We start from the raw sequence: 19,342 nt of genomic DNA on the forward strand, positions 1-19,342 counted from the left end.
AGTATGACGAATCAGAGTGAAATAAGAGAGAGAGAGAGAGAAAGAAACTGATCGATTTAAAAGAGAAAGGAGTGGAGAGAGATGGATCGATTAAAAGGAGAAAGAGAGAGAGAGAGAGAGAAAGATAATGGATATCGATAAAGACAGAGATGAGTGAATAAAAGTCATTGATTTTTAAGAGAGTGACAGACAGGCAGAAAACAGACAAACGGACAGAAGCACAGACAAGCAGACAGAATGCAGTCGTAATTATATGCTATTGGAAACATGTCTTCCCTTTCATGTTTATGATACAAGTACAAAGTACACTGTAATACAAACATGACAAAGAGGACGCTGTATAATGGATAATTGTGTATAGCTAAAGCAAGATAGATACATAAACATAGATGAATATTTGTGTATAAAATAAATATGCTGGCTGCATCCAGACAAATTCTTCTTCTTCTTTTTTTTTTCTGTAGTGTAATCAGAGATGTTTCGCCTTTGTTCAAAGAAGACATTCATCTTCCGTATGAGTGACCGCAATCAACTTGCTGATTATTCTGTCACTTTCGGGGAGGTCTAAGTTATGCAAGTCTTCAAAGAGTTCAAGTAGTTGTCGTAGTAATCATCATCCAAATGAATATATTTTTATGAATAAATAAATAACCAAAAAACTGACAAGTCAATCAATAATAGTAATAATAATCAATAATGATAAAAAAAAAGGTGCTCAGCAACTACTCCTGGGCCGAGGCTTGTGGCACAAATGTGTCAACGGTATTGGCCTCGACCACTTCCTGGGGTAATCTGTTCCAGTCTTTGATGGTTCTTGGTATTAAAGAATACTGAGTTCAATACAGTGATTTGCTGAATTTGACTTCAACTACTGCAGTAGTTTGCCTGATCCAGTGTAATTAATATATCGTGTCTGATTGCTCAACTGACATGGCAACAAGGAACGAGGAGATAGCTCTGCTTGGTAACCATAGAATTAAACTTAGTTATCGCTACGGAGATCGACATCGATATGGGAACTGCGGTAAAAACTAAGTTCTACAGTATTTGGAATCGAGTTTTCCAGTTTCTCGACACGTGCAACGATTATTGTTTTTAGTCACTGTTTTTAGACATTATACTGGTAATGATCGATTGATTGATTGATTGATTGAATGAGTGAACAAATGAACAAACGAATGAATGGAGAACAAAACTTGTACGGATATGTCTCACTGTTTGATTTGTATATGTGTATTACCCTTGGCTTCATTGTTATCTTCTCTATGAAAACGTGTTTTGTGTGTTTGTTCTCGGTTACACGTATATTATATACATGTACATTTATTATATTAGGCAACTTGCCTAAGAATTTATCACTGATGCCGTCACTATTTTCTATGTATAAACATTCTCCTCTCTCCTTCTCTCTCTCTCTCTCTTCCTCCTCTTTATTTGTTTCTTCTCCTTCACCACCACCACCACCACCACCACAATCATCATCTTTTTCAAGACGGTACAGCTGGTCAAAGAATTGTCGCGAAGATGGGTCGTTTTGAAACGATTTTATTCGTCCATCACGTTCTCAGCAATTTTATCATTGTATCATTTATAGACATGTGCAATCATGCACTTCAATCACAAAATAATGAAATAAATATTACGCTCTGGAAAAATTTTCCATTCCACTTTCCTTTCCCATTGGCAAACTGCTTCGACACATCGTTAACAACTTGGGCGGCTGCTACCATGGTAACTGGGAGGGTTAAAGGAGACCTTCGGATGATTTTCAGACTTTTAATGAACAACTATAAGTTGATTATACTGGGTACATACATGTAGTTTCGGAATTTATAGTGATTGGGATGAGGAACAAAAATGTTTTCAAATCTTTACAACAAATCACAATGAACAAGGATGATGACATGCATGGCTGCCTCACTATACGAATGCATGAGTAGGAGCTCAATGAAGCAGAACAAAAGAAAGCATGCATAAATTCTACACAGGTGCATGAGGTTGTTAAGTACGTGGTATTGTAATGGTATTACACTGTTACATTTCTGAAATATTATTATGTGAGGCTCTATGTCATCATCCCTGTTCAGTGTAATTTGTTCGGGTTTTTTTAGAGTATTGATTTCTTTGCTCAAGGATCACAATACATTTCACAAATCTATACATGAAGCTGTTGATTCATGTACTCCATGATGTGAAAACTATGAAAATCGTCTGGAATACCTCTTTAAGCCGATATCACATGGACCGTGGTGCATCAAACTCAGGATACTTCCCTATTACGCCATGCACGACACATAGTGTTGATGACCCTATAAAGACCTACTTGTGTTTACTTTTAGGTGGCACATACAATTAAATTTATACCACAAATCATTACAGTTATGGAGGAAAATCAGGAATGATACCAAATAAAATATTATGCAAAGTTCAAAATGATACATAGGCCTTAAAAAAAAAAAATGCGCAAACATGAACACATGCACATGAAGAAAACAACGTGGTTTACACTGTATAGACACAAGACCAACACTGCCGTATTCTAAAGTCATCGTCTTAAAGGAGACTCCAGATGATTTTCAGACTTTTACTATGAACAACTATAAATTGGTTATACCGGGTACAGAGTTTCAGAATTTATAGTGATTGGGATGAGGAAAAAGAATGTTTTCAAAATTTATAACAAATCACTATGAACAAGGATGAATGACAGCCTCACTAAAGGAATGCACAAGTTGGGGCTCAAGGAAGCAGAACAAAAGAAGAAGGCATGCATACATTATCCACAGGTGAACTTTCAATTTGGCAGTATTGTAATGGGAATTACACTGCTACATTTCTGAAATATGTGAGGCTCCTATGTCATCATCATTGTTCAGTGTAATTAGTTTTAAGTTTTTTCAAAGTATTTTTTCTCTGCTCAAGGACCACAATAGATTCCACAAATCTACACATGGAGCTGTTGATTTATGTATTATATCATGTGAAATTATGAAAATCGTCTGGAATGCCCCTTTAAAGTGAAGTCACGTTGGCTCTCGTTGTGATATTGATCTTTGGGGTTTCAAGACATAGGCCCTTTTCAGCTAGGAATCAAAACTACCCGCTCTGACACTCGCCAATCCGGGATACACTGGCAATAAACTTAAAACCAGGAAACAAAAAGTGATTTTCATCATTTCCCCCGACTCCATTACCAAAGGATTTTCGAAATACAGGAACAAAAAAAAAAAGGGTGATTGAAGATTTTTCTTTCTTTCTTCTTTTTGCCATGTATTGTTTGTGAGAAAAGAATATAAACTCACTGTCTAATGCTACATGTAACTGAAGAATCACATTTGACATTCTTGTAGACTGAAACGTAGACACAAATAATAAACGCAAACTGCAAATTGGGAAGGTTTCACAACAGACTTGATGATTTTTTTTCTCTCTCTCAATCTTTCTCTACTGAATCTGTTGGTAGGTTCGTGTTAAGATAGGGCACAAAACAAGCCTCATTACAAGATTTTTTTTTATTTCCTTTTTTTTTTTTTTTTTTTGGTGACGGAGATATATTATTGGAAAGGAGGGTAAAGAATGCACTAGTAACGCACAAACTGCTCCTTGACAGCCAGCGCCACTTTGCACAATGATAAGCTCAGTAGAATTTTTAATCACATTGTTTATTTAGCAACCAACCGATGAGATACATCAGAAACGCGATTGTCACCACGACGTTAGATTGCAACATTTTTTTCATAGTTGACAGTATGAAGCAAGCATTCTTAAATAAAACCAGGTACGGAGAGTTTCATCGCGAAAGGGGTTAAGTGTCGTTTTAAAACATTGTAAGGTAAGTCTGCCTTCAGGTATAGTAAAACAAAACCTCTCCAGACACGTGTAGCAAGAGAAGGAATATTCTTGAAGTTATGTCCAAAATAACCCGTATACACTTCCTCAAAATCTTAATTCCTTTTTCAACAGCTCTAACCGCAAAGAATTTTTATATCGACTGAAAAAAAAGGAATTAGCTCGTTTTGCGATGAAACTCTTCATATAAATTATAGCGTAAATTGTCTACAAAAAGATCTTGCAAGGAATGTAACAAAGAGTAATGGACGGACAAGCAAACAAACACAAACACAACTTGAAAAAAAAAAAATTACAGAATACATGGAAAATAGAATACACGCATAGTTACATACTGCACGCAAAACACACACATGTATACAGACCAAGGAATATTTTAGCAGCCAACGTCGGTTTTCAAGAATACGATTTAGCCCTAATGCACTATTCTTATACACAGAAACATAGAATGAAAATGATCCCGCTGCAGCAACATAAAAAGATTCTGACTCCTTTTACTTTGGTCTTCTTCTATTATCATTGTGCATTACATACAATGTACGGGCCTGCATATATCATCTTAAGTTTGACTCCCCTTCTATAAACATAAAAAGAAAGAGGGGGGGGGGGGCGTTATCACTCCCAGAAAACACAATCATTAACTTTCAATTTCAAAAACTAACATTTGTCCAATGAATTCTTTCCAATGCATTTCTTCAAATCATCAAGGTGACAAAATTCCCCGGGCTGGGTGCATAATACCGCATGATATGTCTTGCACATTAAAACTTAGTAAGCATGAACATACTTCATTTGGAGATGAACTAAAGAGGTTCACTTATGTGACAGATTTTGTTCAACCAACATCCTTCTGTTTCTAAGCCAAAAATATGAAAACTAATACATCATGTAATGATGATGATCATAATAATAATAATGATAATAACAACAATAATATAACCACTGAGGGACAACTGTTATTGTTTAACTGGGGGGGGGGGGGGGTCAAATTGCCCCCCTTGACATTTCGCGCCACGATTCCGCAACGCGCAAAGATTTTGCTGCGTCATTTCATGACTTTTTTCATTGAAGTCTCCTGCATATTTTGAGACCAAATTTGCGACATCCAGATCCACCGTTCTGAAGTTACATGTTTTGCATATGAATGTCAACTCACAAACAGCTTAAATTCATGACATCGTGTGCACATCCAATGCATTTTTTGTTTAAATTGATATAAATTAGATTATTTCAACATTTAATCATACAACTTGATCAATTCTAATGTAGATAAGCTTGAAAAAGTCCCTGCAACAAATTTTGGCAAAAAAAAAAGAAAGAAAGCAAAAGGTCGAAAAATCAATAAAATACACAAGATGTTCACAAAACAATAAAAAACCAAAAGAAATTGATTTTGATTGTGCTATTTTTTTTTTCAAGGAAATTGTTTGATATGTCTTGAGGAATTCTGACACAAAACTTTAGCAATCCTTCAGCCTTTTTAATACAGGTCAAACTATGATTTCATGCATAAATTTGCATAATTAATTTACTAAAAATAGAAAGTCAATATTTTTCTGTTCTATGACCATAAAATCTTGTAGATGACATCGGGTCTATCTTCAGGCAAAATTTTGCGGCGATCGCGCGATCGGCGGCCGAGATCTGAAGGGGGGGGGGGGCAAATTGACCCTCCCCCCAGTAAAAACTTGGTCTCAAATAGCCCAGTTAAAATAGGGTTAACCTTGTGGTTCCTGGATCAAATCCCCTTTTAGCTGCAGCTGTGTGCCATTGGTCAAGGCACTTTGTCCATCTGCCTAAAGTCCTTCAGAGGGAACTTAACACCATCATAACATTGCAACATGCTTATGTGTATTTGATCACTTCCTTACCTGATACACCAAGAAAATGAATGAATAAATAAAAAAGAAACATTAAAAGAATAAAGAAATATATCCAAAGACAAACTTCAGCAGAACAGGGTGAAGTTGAATAAATCTAAGTTGTCATTTAATTTTGGATGATTATATGATAAATTTGTAACAGAAATCAACCAAAACAGATGTTTTTTTCTCCCCCCCCCCCAGAAAAAAAAAAAAAAAAAATCTGCAGAGAAATTCAACCTGCCATTTCAACGGAATGCAATTATTAATCATTTGTTGCTAATACAACAGCAAAAATTATAATTCAATTTTGCTTCAATGGGATGGCATGCATTTGTCACGATGCCAACGAATTCACAGTCTTTTGAAATGTACAAACTGTGTGTTACTTTGTCTTCTCTAGGGGAAAAATGAAAAGAAAAGAAGAAAGGTATCTGTACATCCACAAATTCTGAATACATTTTCTATATTGACAGTGACAATGCATATTACACCTATCAAGGGTGAATGGGGACATAGGTCCATTAATTAATTTGCATAATACATGCACATGAAATTACTGTATTAACAAATTGACCTGGTCTAACACCTCTGAAGCTCCTTCAAACCTTGAATACACATGACATAGTTTATGACAATTTAAGAGTAAATGGGATTATCTGGCCAGTCAATGATGAGCCATGTAATGTTATGCACAACATATTGATATTGCCAATAATCTCTTCTGCCAAATGGGAATATGAATTTGAGATCTGTGGCACACCTACTGGTAAAGTCAATGATGGTTTTCCTGGTAACATGAAGCAATAATGCCTGCCTCAAGTGTCACTACTATCACAGGTATACATCAATAACAAAATGTGACCATGGAAAGCAAAACTTTTCATCGAGGCATTCATTTGAATCAAGGAATATAAGACAATCCTTTCAGACGCTGCATATTAACACATGTACAATAAATGGTGTTATCATTTAGTCTTCAAAAAGGGAGCTACCTCGGTATATTTTTACCAGAATTAAATCAATGAAAATACACAGCAGAGGTGGAGTACTTGTAGGCCCTTCTGGTTTCTTATCCAACACTTACATTCGTACCATCCCCACTGTCTCCCCTCCCCCCCCCCCCCCAACACACACACATACATACACAGACACTTCTGAGGTACACTGATGTAATGTGAGATGGGTGTAACTAGGTCCTGTGTTGTACACTGTACATATCACAGTGTAAACATGTGGAAAGCTGGAGTTGCAGTTAACCCATTCAAGACGGACTGATTTTGCTGCAGCACGCATTTCCCATAGACACTTGCCCAAATATACTCTGGACTCGTCCGCAACGGGGTACTAGTAATATCCCTACTGGACTGTCACACTTGAATCTGGAAAACTTTCAGTTGTTGTCTTTTGTCTGTCAGTTTGTTTTGGTTTGTTTTGGTTTGTTTGTTTGTTTGTTTTTTGTCCATAATATCAGCAGCCACCTGACGTAAGCCTGATACCTTCCTCAGGGCTGTAAAAATGCATCTAACATTAAAGATAACACAGAGTAGTAAACACAATATATCCGGATTCACTCTTTGAGACTCAGGTACATGTAGATTTCAAACATGTGTAACCCTCCCCCCCCCCCCCCCCCCCAAAAAAAAAAAAAAAAAAAAAAATGCAAGCTAGTAAACTCAGTCCATTATTCTCATGCCTTCGCTCATAACATATGGCCATATCATGTTCCACTGATTGGGCAACTGAAGAGAAGACATGAACTACATTCACTTTGGAGGAAAACTGAATACTAGAGCTGCTTCAAAACTGCTTCAAAAAATAATGCCCTGGCCTCCAACCTGTATTGACCCGAATTGGTAACAATGTATCCCATTCCTTTCAGGCTTCAGGGGATTAGCACATGGGAGGAGGTTACTACAGGTACTTAGAGAACCAGTCTCCAGCTCAGCAAAAACACAAACTAGCTTCAGTAAGAAATGCATGTAGCCCAACAAGTACATACAAGTGTCAAAGTGAACTTCACGCACATCTTGATCACAGGCAGCCCATCCCTCATAGAAAGGATTTTATGTTTCTTAGCCTTTGTTTTTTGGCAGATATTTGTGAAGTCATACAGCCACCTACACGTACACTGTATAAACAGGGTCTATTCTGTTCTTTGGGTAAGGATTTCGCAATCGTCCAAAACCAAAATAGTTTGAGCTGCAAGGCGATGTGGGCAAAGAGAGAGGGTGGGTTGATGGACATTTCAACCATAGAAATGACTCATATCAATGTCTGGCTGACTTTTCCTCTTCAAGTACCGCTTCCAAGTGGAACGGCGCAATGTTACATATTATGTATCATGGACAATAATAAATTACGCAGAAAGGAAAGACTCTTCATTGCAAGTATGTATAAATAGGCGATATCAACATTCATCACAAAAGAATGTTTCATCGCAGAAATTACAGGACGACAGCTTGGCTGCAGTATGTAAGCTCACGGGTGAAGTTTAGACCAACACGAGTAAAAGAAACGACCAATCAAAGTAAACAACTGTACCTCGTCACAAGTCTATTGGTGGATTTGTATGTAAAGATCAATGATGACATTAATACATGTATGCACACAGAACATCAAAAAGGAAATGAAAAAGGGAAAATTAAATAAGTTGGCCATCTTGCTACGGAATAATCCTTTTGTCTATCACACAACACTCATTATATACACAGCATAATTATTATCGTTCTTCCGTTATATACAATATGATCATGTCTTTGTACAAGGTTGAATATAAAAATGAACACTTACCTATTAAAGTAGTGTACACAGTACAGAATGGTATACATAACAATTTTACAGGTATATTCACTCGACAAAGTTATAAGACCACTGGTGACTTCTGTGAGGATTATTACATAAGGTTCTCTGGCATTTTCTCATCGGCATCAATAGAGGGAGGTATGCAGTCCAAAATGGCTATCCATACATCGAAACAAGAAAAAGAAATCTGCTACACTAGGTGTTATTTTGCAGCAGCCTTGCAAGTTCACCAAAAAATGGGAGACAATAAAAAAACGAGAAACAAAGAAAAGACAATCACCCTGACACACAGATTTCTCTTCCTCTGCCTTTATGAGTGTAAGAAGTATCGCTCAGTCCCACATACTCAGAACCACGTCAGTACATGAATGCGATTCACCATAATGACAGACTGGCTACAGACTTATCAGCAGAGTTACAGACTTACAGACTACAGAGTTGCCTACAGCGTGAAAAAGCGCAGAGCAGAGATGAAGAATACCGCCCTCACTGCTCTGAAGTGACAGGATGTCTTTTTAACTTTATTCCAAGAATAAAGTCATTCCTCGCCGACGTCACTATGATGATCACAAGAAAGCTTAACTCTTTATGTGCCACAGTGTATACCACCTGTGTCCCACATCCTTCTCAGACAGCAACACATGAGCACTTTGGGAAAATATTCTGTTTCGCAAAGCCATGCAACTTTATAGAAACTTATGCTAGAAATGCATTACAGCCAAGTTGTGGATAAAATTGCAAGCTTGGCTGCAATGTAAATTTTATCACAATCGGTGAATTCTACAGCTATGACACTTTCAACATACTGTAAGCATGTTGCAATTTATCAATCAGTTTGTGCGCAGTTGTGCGATTGAGAAAACTATGCAAAGTTGGCAAGTTGTTGACTGAGTCAGCTGTGCGAACCTGACACACACAGAATTTAACCTTGAATAGTAAGGACAACCAGCATTTGATGACATAGGGCCTAAATGGTATCCCGGGGTACCAAACAAAAATCAGCCATTTAGTTGAATTATTTATTTTTTAAAAAAGGTTGTACCATGGGTGCCAAAAAGAGGAAACTATTTTGGTGCTGGAGCTATCGCGCGCTAGCTACTGCACTGCACTGCACTAAAGCACACGCTAGTGGTATCACAGCGTGCCATGCATGCATAGTATAACATGCAGGGGCATGGTAATGACTATGTACACGCACACACAGTGCGTGCATTTTTCTCTGGCTGTCCTCAAGTGGACGTGAGGTGGCGCTACACAACGCGGTAACCCGAGGTACTACGGTATCCCGGGGTAACGTGTGATGCATCATTTGCTCAATGTCTGTACTTTTCCTTAAGAAAAAAAAAAAAAAAAAAAAAAAAAATCCTTTCCAGTTCCTTAGATAAAGTTTTGACATGCATGCAAGGAACCAAATCAAGCAGAAAAATAATTTAGCAAGAAGTCAACACCACTGTCTTGAGAGTAGATTAATTTGGGAAACATGAGAGCTACTGCGATGATCCAGTAAATATCATGCAATAACAAAACACAAAACAAAACTAAGAAAAGTCAATCAACTCATACATTCTGAATCTCAACACTGATGGAATAAGATATGCCAATATTGATATGATAGTAGACAACGCATGCTGTAAAGATAATGGTGTAACCACTGTCGCCACGCAAATCAGCGATGATGCCATAAAAAAAAGAGTATGTAATCATATTGGGAGGGCGCCATACAAGCATCCTCATCGAATTGAAATATTTTACAAGAGATAAAAAAAGCAAAAACAATACAAACAACTGAGGCCATGGTTACACCTGCAGAGCCATTACCACTCACGTCATATGCAACAATATGCATTGAGAATGTCGACAAGACTACCACTTTGCCGTTTTATTTGCTGTAAATTGTATCATTCACTATCTTTCTCATCAAATACACAAAAGCTGTGTTCATGTAATAATCAGCGTTTTTAGCAGTGCCTGACAAAGGAAAAAGATCCCCTCCAAAAAAAAAAAAGAAATTGAAATATGTGGGGAACTATGGCACTCATGTAAGCAATTAAGTATTAATGAAGTGGAACATGTTTGACAATCTTCTTTATATTTTCGAATACTTTGAATACTTTTTGAATATTTTTGGAATATTTTTATTTTTTTGAATATTTTTGAATATTTTTGAATATTTTTGAATATTTTTTGAATATTTTTGAATATTTTTGAATATTCTTAAACTTTCTGAATGTCTGTAGAAGGGAAGCGGTGGGTGTGGTCTGCAAGAAATCTCACTTAGTCCTTTCTGTACCAGGGACTGTGGACAGTGTGTACAATGCTATGAGGTTTTCTGAATCAATCAGCACTCAAAACACATAAAGGGTTGAAGATTGGATTGATGAGAGGACACAGACAATGTGCAGCTACCTCTCTGTGAAGATGCAGGTTTGGCTTTAGGACACAAAAACCAAAGATTTCTACAGAAAGCATCTGGATAGCTCATAGCCCCACTCATGCTGTACACACAACAGTGAAGCCTGCCACAGCTCCATCTCACCAGGCAAATTCTGTGGGGATTTGCCCCTCAATTTCAAGCAGAGACTGCCACCAAGATCATGTGATGTCGTGAGCTTCATACACAAACGCATGGATGATGCACATGGTAAGATGGTGGCGCAGTGGCTTCAATGTGATTGGCCGATTGGCCGAGCTATCCAGATAACTCCTTTAGAGAGAAGTGCCCAAAACTGATTGAAAAGATTTAAATAGAAAGATATCGCTGCTCGTCCCACAATCCGTTTCAATACAGTTTCTCATGAGAAGATTTTTCGCTTGCCGCACGAACAGGCGCCCATAACATCACAGCGAAGAGCTACTATCGTCGGCGAAGAGCAACTATCGTAGAAGAAGAAGAAGACACCATCGGCATGAGGTCCTATTTGGGAATGAGGCCCCGAGCCTGGGGGTACAGCTGTGAGTTCAGACTGGCCTTACTGACAGATTTATGCCTGGAGTGTGGGGACAAACAAAATACAGACAAATCATTTTTGTATGAGGACCATTCAAGATCAAGCAGACCAGAGCATATAAGTATGTAGGTGAACAAGCACATCAGATTTTCATATGATTTTAACGCTATTGCTAATCTGTAAATCTGACCCTTGCATCATGTTATGGAAACAAATCAATAAACACAGTAAAACAATTCTTTCTGTAAGAAAAGTGAAAGTAAGTAGCTAAACAACACTACACCATCATCTCATTGTTTCATGACCAACAGCACACTAATAGATGGCTATACATAATTATATGGCATGGGTATTAATAGTTTCTTGAACACTTTCTCCAAGTAGGAAACCTGGCAATAGTAATATAGTAGTATTTGTAATAGCAGCTGCAGTAATAGTGTTATAGAAGAAGTAGTAGAAGCAGCAGCAGTATGTACGTAGTTCCGTAGTAGTTGTAACAGTAGTAGTACTAGTAGCAGTAGTACGTAGTTACATAGAAGTGGTACGTCAATAAGTAGTACTAAACAGAGTAGTAATAGTAGTTAGTAGTAGTAGTAGTAGTAGTAGTAGTAATAGTAGTAGTAGTAGTAGTAGTAGTAGTAGTAGTAGTAGTAGTAGTAGTAGTAGTAGTAGTAGGAGTTGTACTGAAGAATGTAGTAGTAGTAGTAGTAGTAGTAGTAGTAGTAGTACTAGTAGTACTGAGGGTACTAGTTACGGTAGGAGCAGTAGCAGCTGACATACGACATAGCAAGTGTAATAATGATGATAGCAGCAGTAACAGAAGTCCTGTTTATTCAAATCAATTAATTCTTTCATTGAGTTGTTTTTCTTAAACTGATCCACAAATTCAGTTGCAAGAAGAAAAACTCGATGAAAGAATCCATTAATTTTAATGATTACGGCGTATCCCTGTGTGTACTATCAGGATTAAAACCAGCACTGGCTATTAGGCGGAAGCTTGGTGGCCTAGTGGATATGACGCCCTGCTGATGCTCAGGAGGTCGTTGGTTCAAATCCAGCCAGCGTATGTATGCCAATATCTTTTTATAATGGCCACTTACTAAAACAATGATTAATTGGTGCCTAAATGAATTTACATCAATGTATGGCGATTTGTTCATCAGTTGCATGAAGTCCTATTTGTATTACATTTGAAGAACAAGTGTCAGAAAAATGAGCGATTCTTCTAAGAGTTCAAGTACTACCACTACTTGTTCCCTTACTAAACACACAGCTAACTGATTCTACTTACTTTGATTTGACTTTGTCCTTCTTAAGTTTTGTCTTTGCCTTGAAAACTTCAGGTCTGGAAGAAACACAAGACAGAGAAGAAAAAAAAAAAGAAATACATCACATTTTATTCACAACATTGAACTGGTGTGTTCAATAAATAAAAGTTTCCATACAGCTGTATTTTTTTTACATCATATTTCTCATTTTTTAATGACATTCACCTTCAAAAAAAAAAAACAGTAGTAAAGCACGAACTAATACATACTTCCCAAACCCTTTAAAATAGTTCTCGAATTGTTAGCAATACTTGTGAATGAAGTAAATGGAGTCATGCATAACTCTACATTTTATTGTATACATGTAAGTGGGTGCCAAACATTTCTAACACCTTGAATGGATCACATTACGTGAACTCTCTGCTGATTACAAATGACACTCTTATACATTGCCAATGAAATAGCCTCTATTACTTGTCCTATCAATTTCACTACCACATTTTAAACTAACCCTGCAGTAAAAACAGACTTTCAAATTAATAATATCATTTTTTAGTGTTGTGAACTGACATTATGCCTTTCATCATTGGTCTCTTGTCTTTTGTTTCTGCTAATTTCCAATAAGCCAGACATAAATCTGCTGTGCCTTTAATCAATTTGTGCAATTAATAAAACAACAAGATACAAAAACTCACTGCACTTCCAGATCCAGGTCGTCTTCATCCTGTAGTGCAGCGTCCAGTGCGGCTTGGACCCGTGGGGCCACTGTGGGTCCCTCGTAGTCCCGGGTGGTCCTATTGGGCATGTCCAGGTCCACAGACAGGATGTTCTCAGCCTATCAGTAGGAACAGGATCCAGCAACGCATTGATTTTACGTTGAAAATGACATGCAGAACATTGGCCCACCAGGTAAATACATATAAATGTTAAACATTTATTTTTGTAATGATAACTCTAAAAAGACTGGGCTATTTTGATGCCTCGTAGGACTGGGGGGGGGGGGGGGGGCTCATTGGGCCCCCCTAAGATCTTGGCTGTTGACCGCGCGATCGCAAGGAAAATTGGCACGCGCGTCACCCACAAGGAAATCTACAAAACTGAATAGGTGATTATATCACAAATATTCAAATTCATTTTTAATCAATTAATTATGCTAATTTATGTACAAATTAAAAAAATGGCTGTAAATCTGTTTTTGACTTTTTGTTTTTTATTGTTTTTTTTCGATGGAAATCATTGGCGACACTATTTCGATCATAAAGAACATGAAATTAATCGATTTTCATCAGTAAAAGTAAAAATAATGATACATTTACGAATTTTGGTCAGAAACAGAATTTGCATTGGATTTGTACACGAAATTGCATTTTTGAGCAATTTCAGGTCTGACATGCACTTACAATATATTGCGTAATTTCAGAACTGCATACCCGGGCGCCGTGAATTTGGTCTCAAAAGTTGCGCAAGACTTAAAAGAAAAAAAGTCATGAGACGTCGTGGGGCAAGATTTTTATGTTCCAGAATTATCGCAAAAAAAGTTCGAGGGGGGGGGGGGCCCAAAAAGCCCCCCCAGTCTTTTTATGGCTAAGTTCAAATTGAATGTCACAATATAAAACATGTACCCCAATGTATTAAGGGGGATGGCTAGTAATTGATCAGTGGGAAACAGTGGAAATGCTGGGGGATGATTGTTCCAATTCTTGTGGGATTCTTTTAAGAGTACATTATGTATCTATTGTTGTGTGAAAATTATTTGCCTCAAAATGGTCTCATTTTCAAGTAATGTGCAGTTTAATGGTTCCAGGCTAGCATGCCTGTACAGTGACGGGAAGATTAAACTGCACATTACTTGAATATGAGACCTTTCTGAGGCAAATAATTTTCACACAACAATAGATACATAATGTACTCTTAAATGAATCCCACAAGAATTGGAACAATCATCCCCCAGCATCCCACTGATTCCCACTGATCAGTTACTAGCCATCCCCTTTAAGGTCTAATTTAGACCACAAAATTGCTCCACATTTACATAATCATGGAGACATAACTAACATAGTCCATATGATCTTAAAACAGTCAAAATTTGTGCTTATTATTGGCAATAGTTTTGTATTGACCTCGGGATGGCAAGAAAAAAAAAGTAGACCAAAAAAAAAATGAACACCAAACAAAAAAACCCAACAACAACAACAACAAGTGACATGTCACCATGCATGTCGATTCTACATTTCCTGCATTTGCCCGGAAAATATTGTTAATAAAACGCATTCTGTGATGAAAAAAAAATGACCCTCAACCAACAGCTATATACACAGACCTTGTATCGTGGGTTGCCCCCCATCTGAGCCGCCATCTTGGCATAGTCAGCTATAGGTCTCCTGTTCCCAACGGCAGACACCGGTCTCTTGGCCATTTGCTGGGGACTGCGTACAAACAAGCAGAAACAAAACCAAACCAAACAATTACAACCATGGAAGCAATGAACTCGCCTAACTTCTTTCAATATGGTTTCCAGGTTTTCTCAAACATCCTCTTTCATTTTGCCTTGTTGTTCAGAATAGGCACAAGCAAAGACAAACTTCTGACCACCTCATTGAAGAACAATTACAATTATTGGGTGCACGAAACTTGATTGTCAACAGCACAAAGCAGCTACAAGCATTTGATTTTCAAGTACTGTACGTGCCGAATATTTTGCGGCTTATTTTCACAAATTTCGAGAGTAAAGCGCTATTCGCGAAATTAAACACACACAAAAATACTCACTCTGCTCCCGCTATGAAAGTAACTTACGCGTATACAATTTTCCGTTCAGTACAGGACAATTTAACACTCGAGAAATCGTTGGGACGTCTGAAATCGCTAAATTTTAGACTCGCTAAATATATGGCATATACATTAATCAGATTACAGGGATTCCTCCATCCATTCCGTACTGAATATGAGTGTACATAGTACAGTATTTCGGAGGGGGGGGGGGGGGTGGACCTTACCCTTCTGCCTTAGCTAGAGGTGTGAGAAGCCACTCCTCCGTCTCCTCGTCAAACACCGCTCGAGTGGTAATTTTCGTCTTCTCTTCTGGCGGGATGAAATTGTCTGCAATAAGTTTCCTGGTGAAAATGAGATAAAAAAGGCATGATAAAAAACAAAATACAGATGAAGTCTTACTTCAAAGACTTTCAATGAGAAATTAACATTCTTGTAAAATGTACTTTTTTTATTCAATCTTTTAATACCATTTTTATATATCATTTTCTCTTGACATCAGGTTCTCTGGGTAAAGGGGACTCTTAATAAATGGAGCTCACCCCATTTTACATGTCCTCCAGAGGTTTTCCGGAATTGTCAGGGTAAATGGGACTGTAGACAGTGTATGAGACTCACTTGAGTTTCTCAGGGTAAATGGGACTGTAGACAGGGTATGAGACTCACTTGAATTTCTCAGGGTAAATGGGACTGTAGACAGGGTATGAGACTCACTTGAGTTTCTCAGGGTAAATGGGACTGTAGACAGGGTATGAGACTCACTTGAATTTCTCAGGGTAAATGGGACTGTAGACAGGGTATGAGACTCACTTGAGTTTCTCAGGGTAAATGGGACTGTAGACAGGGTATGAGACTCACTTGAGTTTCTCAGGGTAAATGGGACTGTAGACAGGGTATGAGACTCACTTGAGTTTCTCATGGTAAATGGGACTGTAGACAGGGTGTGAGACTCACTTGAGTTTGAGCTCTCGAATGAGTTCGTTCTGAGTCTGCTCTAAATCCTGCCTCTCCCTGGCATGCTCATCCTGCAAGTCTTGGATGTCACTCTTGTAGGCTTGAAGCTTGGCAAACAACTGCACAGGGATTAGAAGAGATGCATACAATATCAAAAGGGATTGACTTCATGAATGGATGGACCCATGGATCGATGGATTGAGTTTAATGGATGTATGGATACATTGCGAAGGAATAGATGAACAAATAGATATGTGATGTGGCAAGATAGACATATAGGCCCGAATTCATGAAGGTGGTACAAATGAAACCATGGTTTAAACCATGGACAAAAACCATGGAGCGCCAAGTGTCGCATGGAATATTTCGTTACAAAATCAATCATTTAGTCGATGAAATGATTATTTTGTAACGAAATGACAACATTTTGTAAATAAATGAACATTTCCTGCACAAAATGATAATTTCGTTAACGAAACGGTCATTTTGTCGACGAAATGACCAATTTCGTAAGGAAATATTCCGTGCGACACTTGGCGCTCCATAGTTTTTGTCCATGGTTTAAACCATGGTTTCATTTGTACCACCTTCGTGAATTTGGGCCTAAGAGCTGTTTAGCATGGGAGACTCTGAGAAATAGACTGTTGTGTACATTGATAGATAGATACTTGGTAGAAAGATAGATAGATACATTTGTAGATAGTTAGATAATAGATAGATAGTTAGAAAGATATATAGTTAGATAAAAAGATAGACAGAGAGACAGATTAATGGATAAATTGAAAGTGCAATATCTCTATGTGGTTAAACAGAGGAATAGATAGAAGGGATAGAAATAAGAGCAGGCATGGACTGATAGATCGTTGGATGGATGGATGAAATTTAACCCGTTCCTTCCGCAATTCTCTGAGTGCCTTTAATGCCCCCAAACGAGATTCTTTTCGCCCATCGACAGAGAGGCACACAGTCAAGCGGTTCATTGTGTCCCCCTTTCTACGGTCAACTACATGTGCCCGTGAACAATGGAAATATCGATCGGGTGCGAGGTATGAATAGAGCATGCGCTGATGAACTCTCAGAATCTTTTGTTCTACAAAAAAACCAGGTACCTGAATGAGGTGACTGGGGTCAGCGAACCCGCATTTCCAACTGATCTCAGCCTTGATCTTTATGTACATGTTCGTAAGAGTTTACAGCAGAACAAGCAAAAAACTAAATCAGGAAAAGGTACATAATACGGTAAAACCCCCCTTTTTTGAAACAGCAATAGAACAAATCCTGATAGAATAAACTCTGATCTTTTTATCAAACCCACTTTTCTGAGCATTTTAACACAAAGAAACATGAATTTAGGCCACTGAAGCAGGCACCCTTGTCTTCATTTTGGGAACCTGGTAAACCAGGTTCCCGTATATCAGTTGGTCCCACGGGAACCTGGTAAACCAGGTTCCCGTAAGGAACGCGTTAATGAACTGATGGACAGATTGAGAAATTGCAGCAGATATAGACACGAGGGGATTTCTATCTCGGGAGAGATTGAAAAATAGACGGAGGATGGGTACATCAATTGGGGGGCTTCCATTTCAGATGGAAAGATGGGCCATCAGTGTGGCTGTATATTGTAAACAAAATCATAATTTAGACAAATAGGGACTTGGCAGCCCTAGTAGTGTGGCACTGGAAATGTTCATAGGGTGGATCAATTTGCATTTTATAGTGCATCATTAACCTTGTGCAAAAATCACACTCCCATAAAGTTTTTGCTTGATATGTAAATGCTACATGTACTTTACAATTTAAATCTGCAAAATAAAACACACACAGAATTCCATGTTACCATATCGGGAGCAAAACATGACTTGTGCAAAAATGTCCTTTTTAGCAGTGGTTGTTTGCAGTCAACATTTATAAGTCACTGACTTAACTTGGCTTTGACCAATCTTTTTCGACCTGGTACCTTTCTAATGCTCAAATTTCTGCATTTGTACAACTTAGCAAACTTTCCTTTATTCTCAATGGGTATAGAACTAAACTTTGTTAGTTTTATGGTTCTCAATTCCCTTGCCTTTTTAACACATGGGAGGAGGGGGGGGGGGGGATTAGCTAATCTTTATCGACGTGATACCTTTCTAATGCTCAAGGGGTACATCACTGACCTTCTTCAGTTTCTTGGTCTTGACTTCCACCTCCTGCTGGAGGGAGCTGTACGTCTCCTGGAGCTCCTCCGTGTTCTCATCCTTCTCCTTCAGCTTCATCTCCATCTCACGCTCTTGTTTCTATGGCAACGGCAGGGAAGAACAGATAGAACATCATCTCCATGATCATCCTGTCCTCATTCACAGTAAACTTTCATCACACACACACACACACACACAGCGTGTACATGCTACTTCTGAAGATTGCAATTTAGATGTTGCCTCTCTTCATTTGTTATCTCAAGCTCCTGTTCTGGGAACACAGAACACAATAGATTGAGCATGTATCTTCCATAATCAATGCAATTATTCACAAACACTTCAAATTTCCAACGTGAAGTTTTTCTATTCATGACGCCCTGCATTCTGAACTCTATCTCAGGATCTTCACTTTCTACGCAACTCGAGATTACACATCATCACACGCTGCCCTTTGTCCACATACAAAGTATTGTACATTATGTGCATAAAGTCAATACTATTGGAGTATAACATTACCTTTAAGTTAACCCGTTGAGGACGAGTCCCGAGTATACTCGGGCAAGTGTCTATGGGAAATGCGTGTTGTAGCAAAATCAAACCGTCCTCAACGGGTTAATAATTATATTATGTTGCTAATCACATCAATAACATAATAGAAACACCTGTGTCAATGACTCCACAAAAAAAAAAAAGAAAAAAAGAAGGAAGGT

General features: G+C 38.0%; 1 protein-coding gene across 1 annotated transcript in view; it reads right to left on the reverse strand.

The window, feature by feature from the left end:
• Nucleotides 1-11,430: 11,430 nt before the first annotated feature.
• LOC140246788 (kinesin-II 95 kDa subunit-like) overlaps nucleotides 11,431-19,342 on the reverse strand; it is a 45,088-nt gene continuing 37,176 nt past the window's right edge. Inside the window, exons 14-20 of the mRNA XM_072326120.1 lie at nucleotides 18,612-18,731; nucleotides 16,456-16,574; nucleotides 15,729-15,845; nucleotides 15,053-15,158; nucleotides 13,428-13,567; nucleotides 12,756-12,809; nucleotides 11,431-11,503 (exon numbers count right to left, since the gene is read on the reverse strand). Coding sequence (XP_072182221.1) covers nucleotides 11,431-11,503; nucleotides 12,756-12,809; nucleotides 13,428-13,567; nucleotides 15,053-15,158; nucleotides 15,729-15,845; nucleotides 16,456-16,574; nucleotides 18,612-18,731 — 729 coding nt within the window. The remainder of the gene's footprint in view (nucleotides 11,504-12,755; nucleotides 12,810-13,427; nucleotides 13,568-15,052; nucleotides 15,159-15,728; nucleotides 15,846-16,455; nucleotides 16,575-18,611; nucleotides 18,732-19,342) is intronic.

The sequence above is a fragment of the Diadema setosum genome, chromosome 3, assembly GCF_964275005.1.
Source record: "Diadema setosum chromosome 3, eeDiaSeto1, whole genome shotgun sequence".
Taxonomy (NCBI): domain Eukaryota; kingdom Metazoa; phylum Echinodermata; class Echinoidea; order Diadematoida; family Diadematidae; genus Diadema; species Diadema setosum.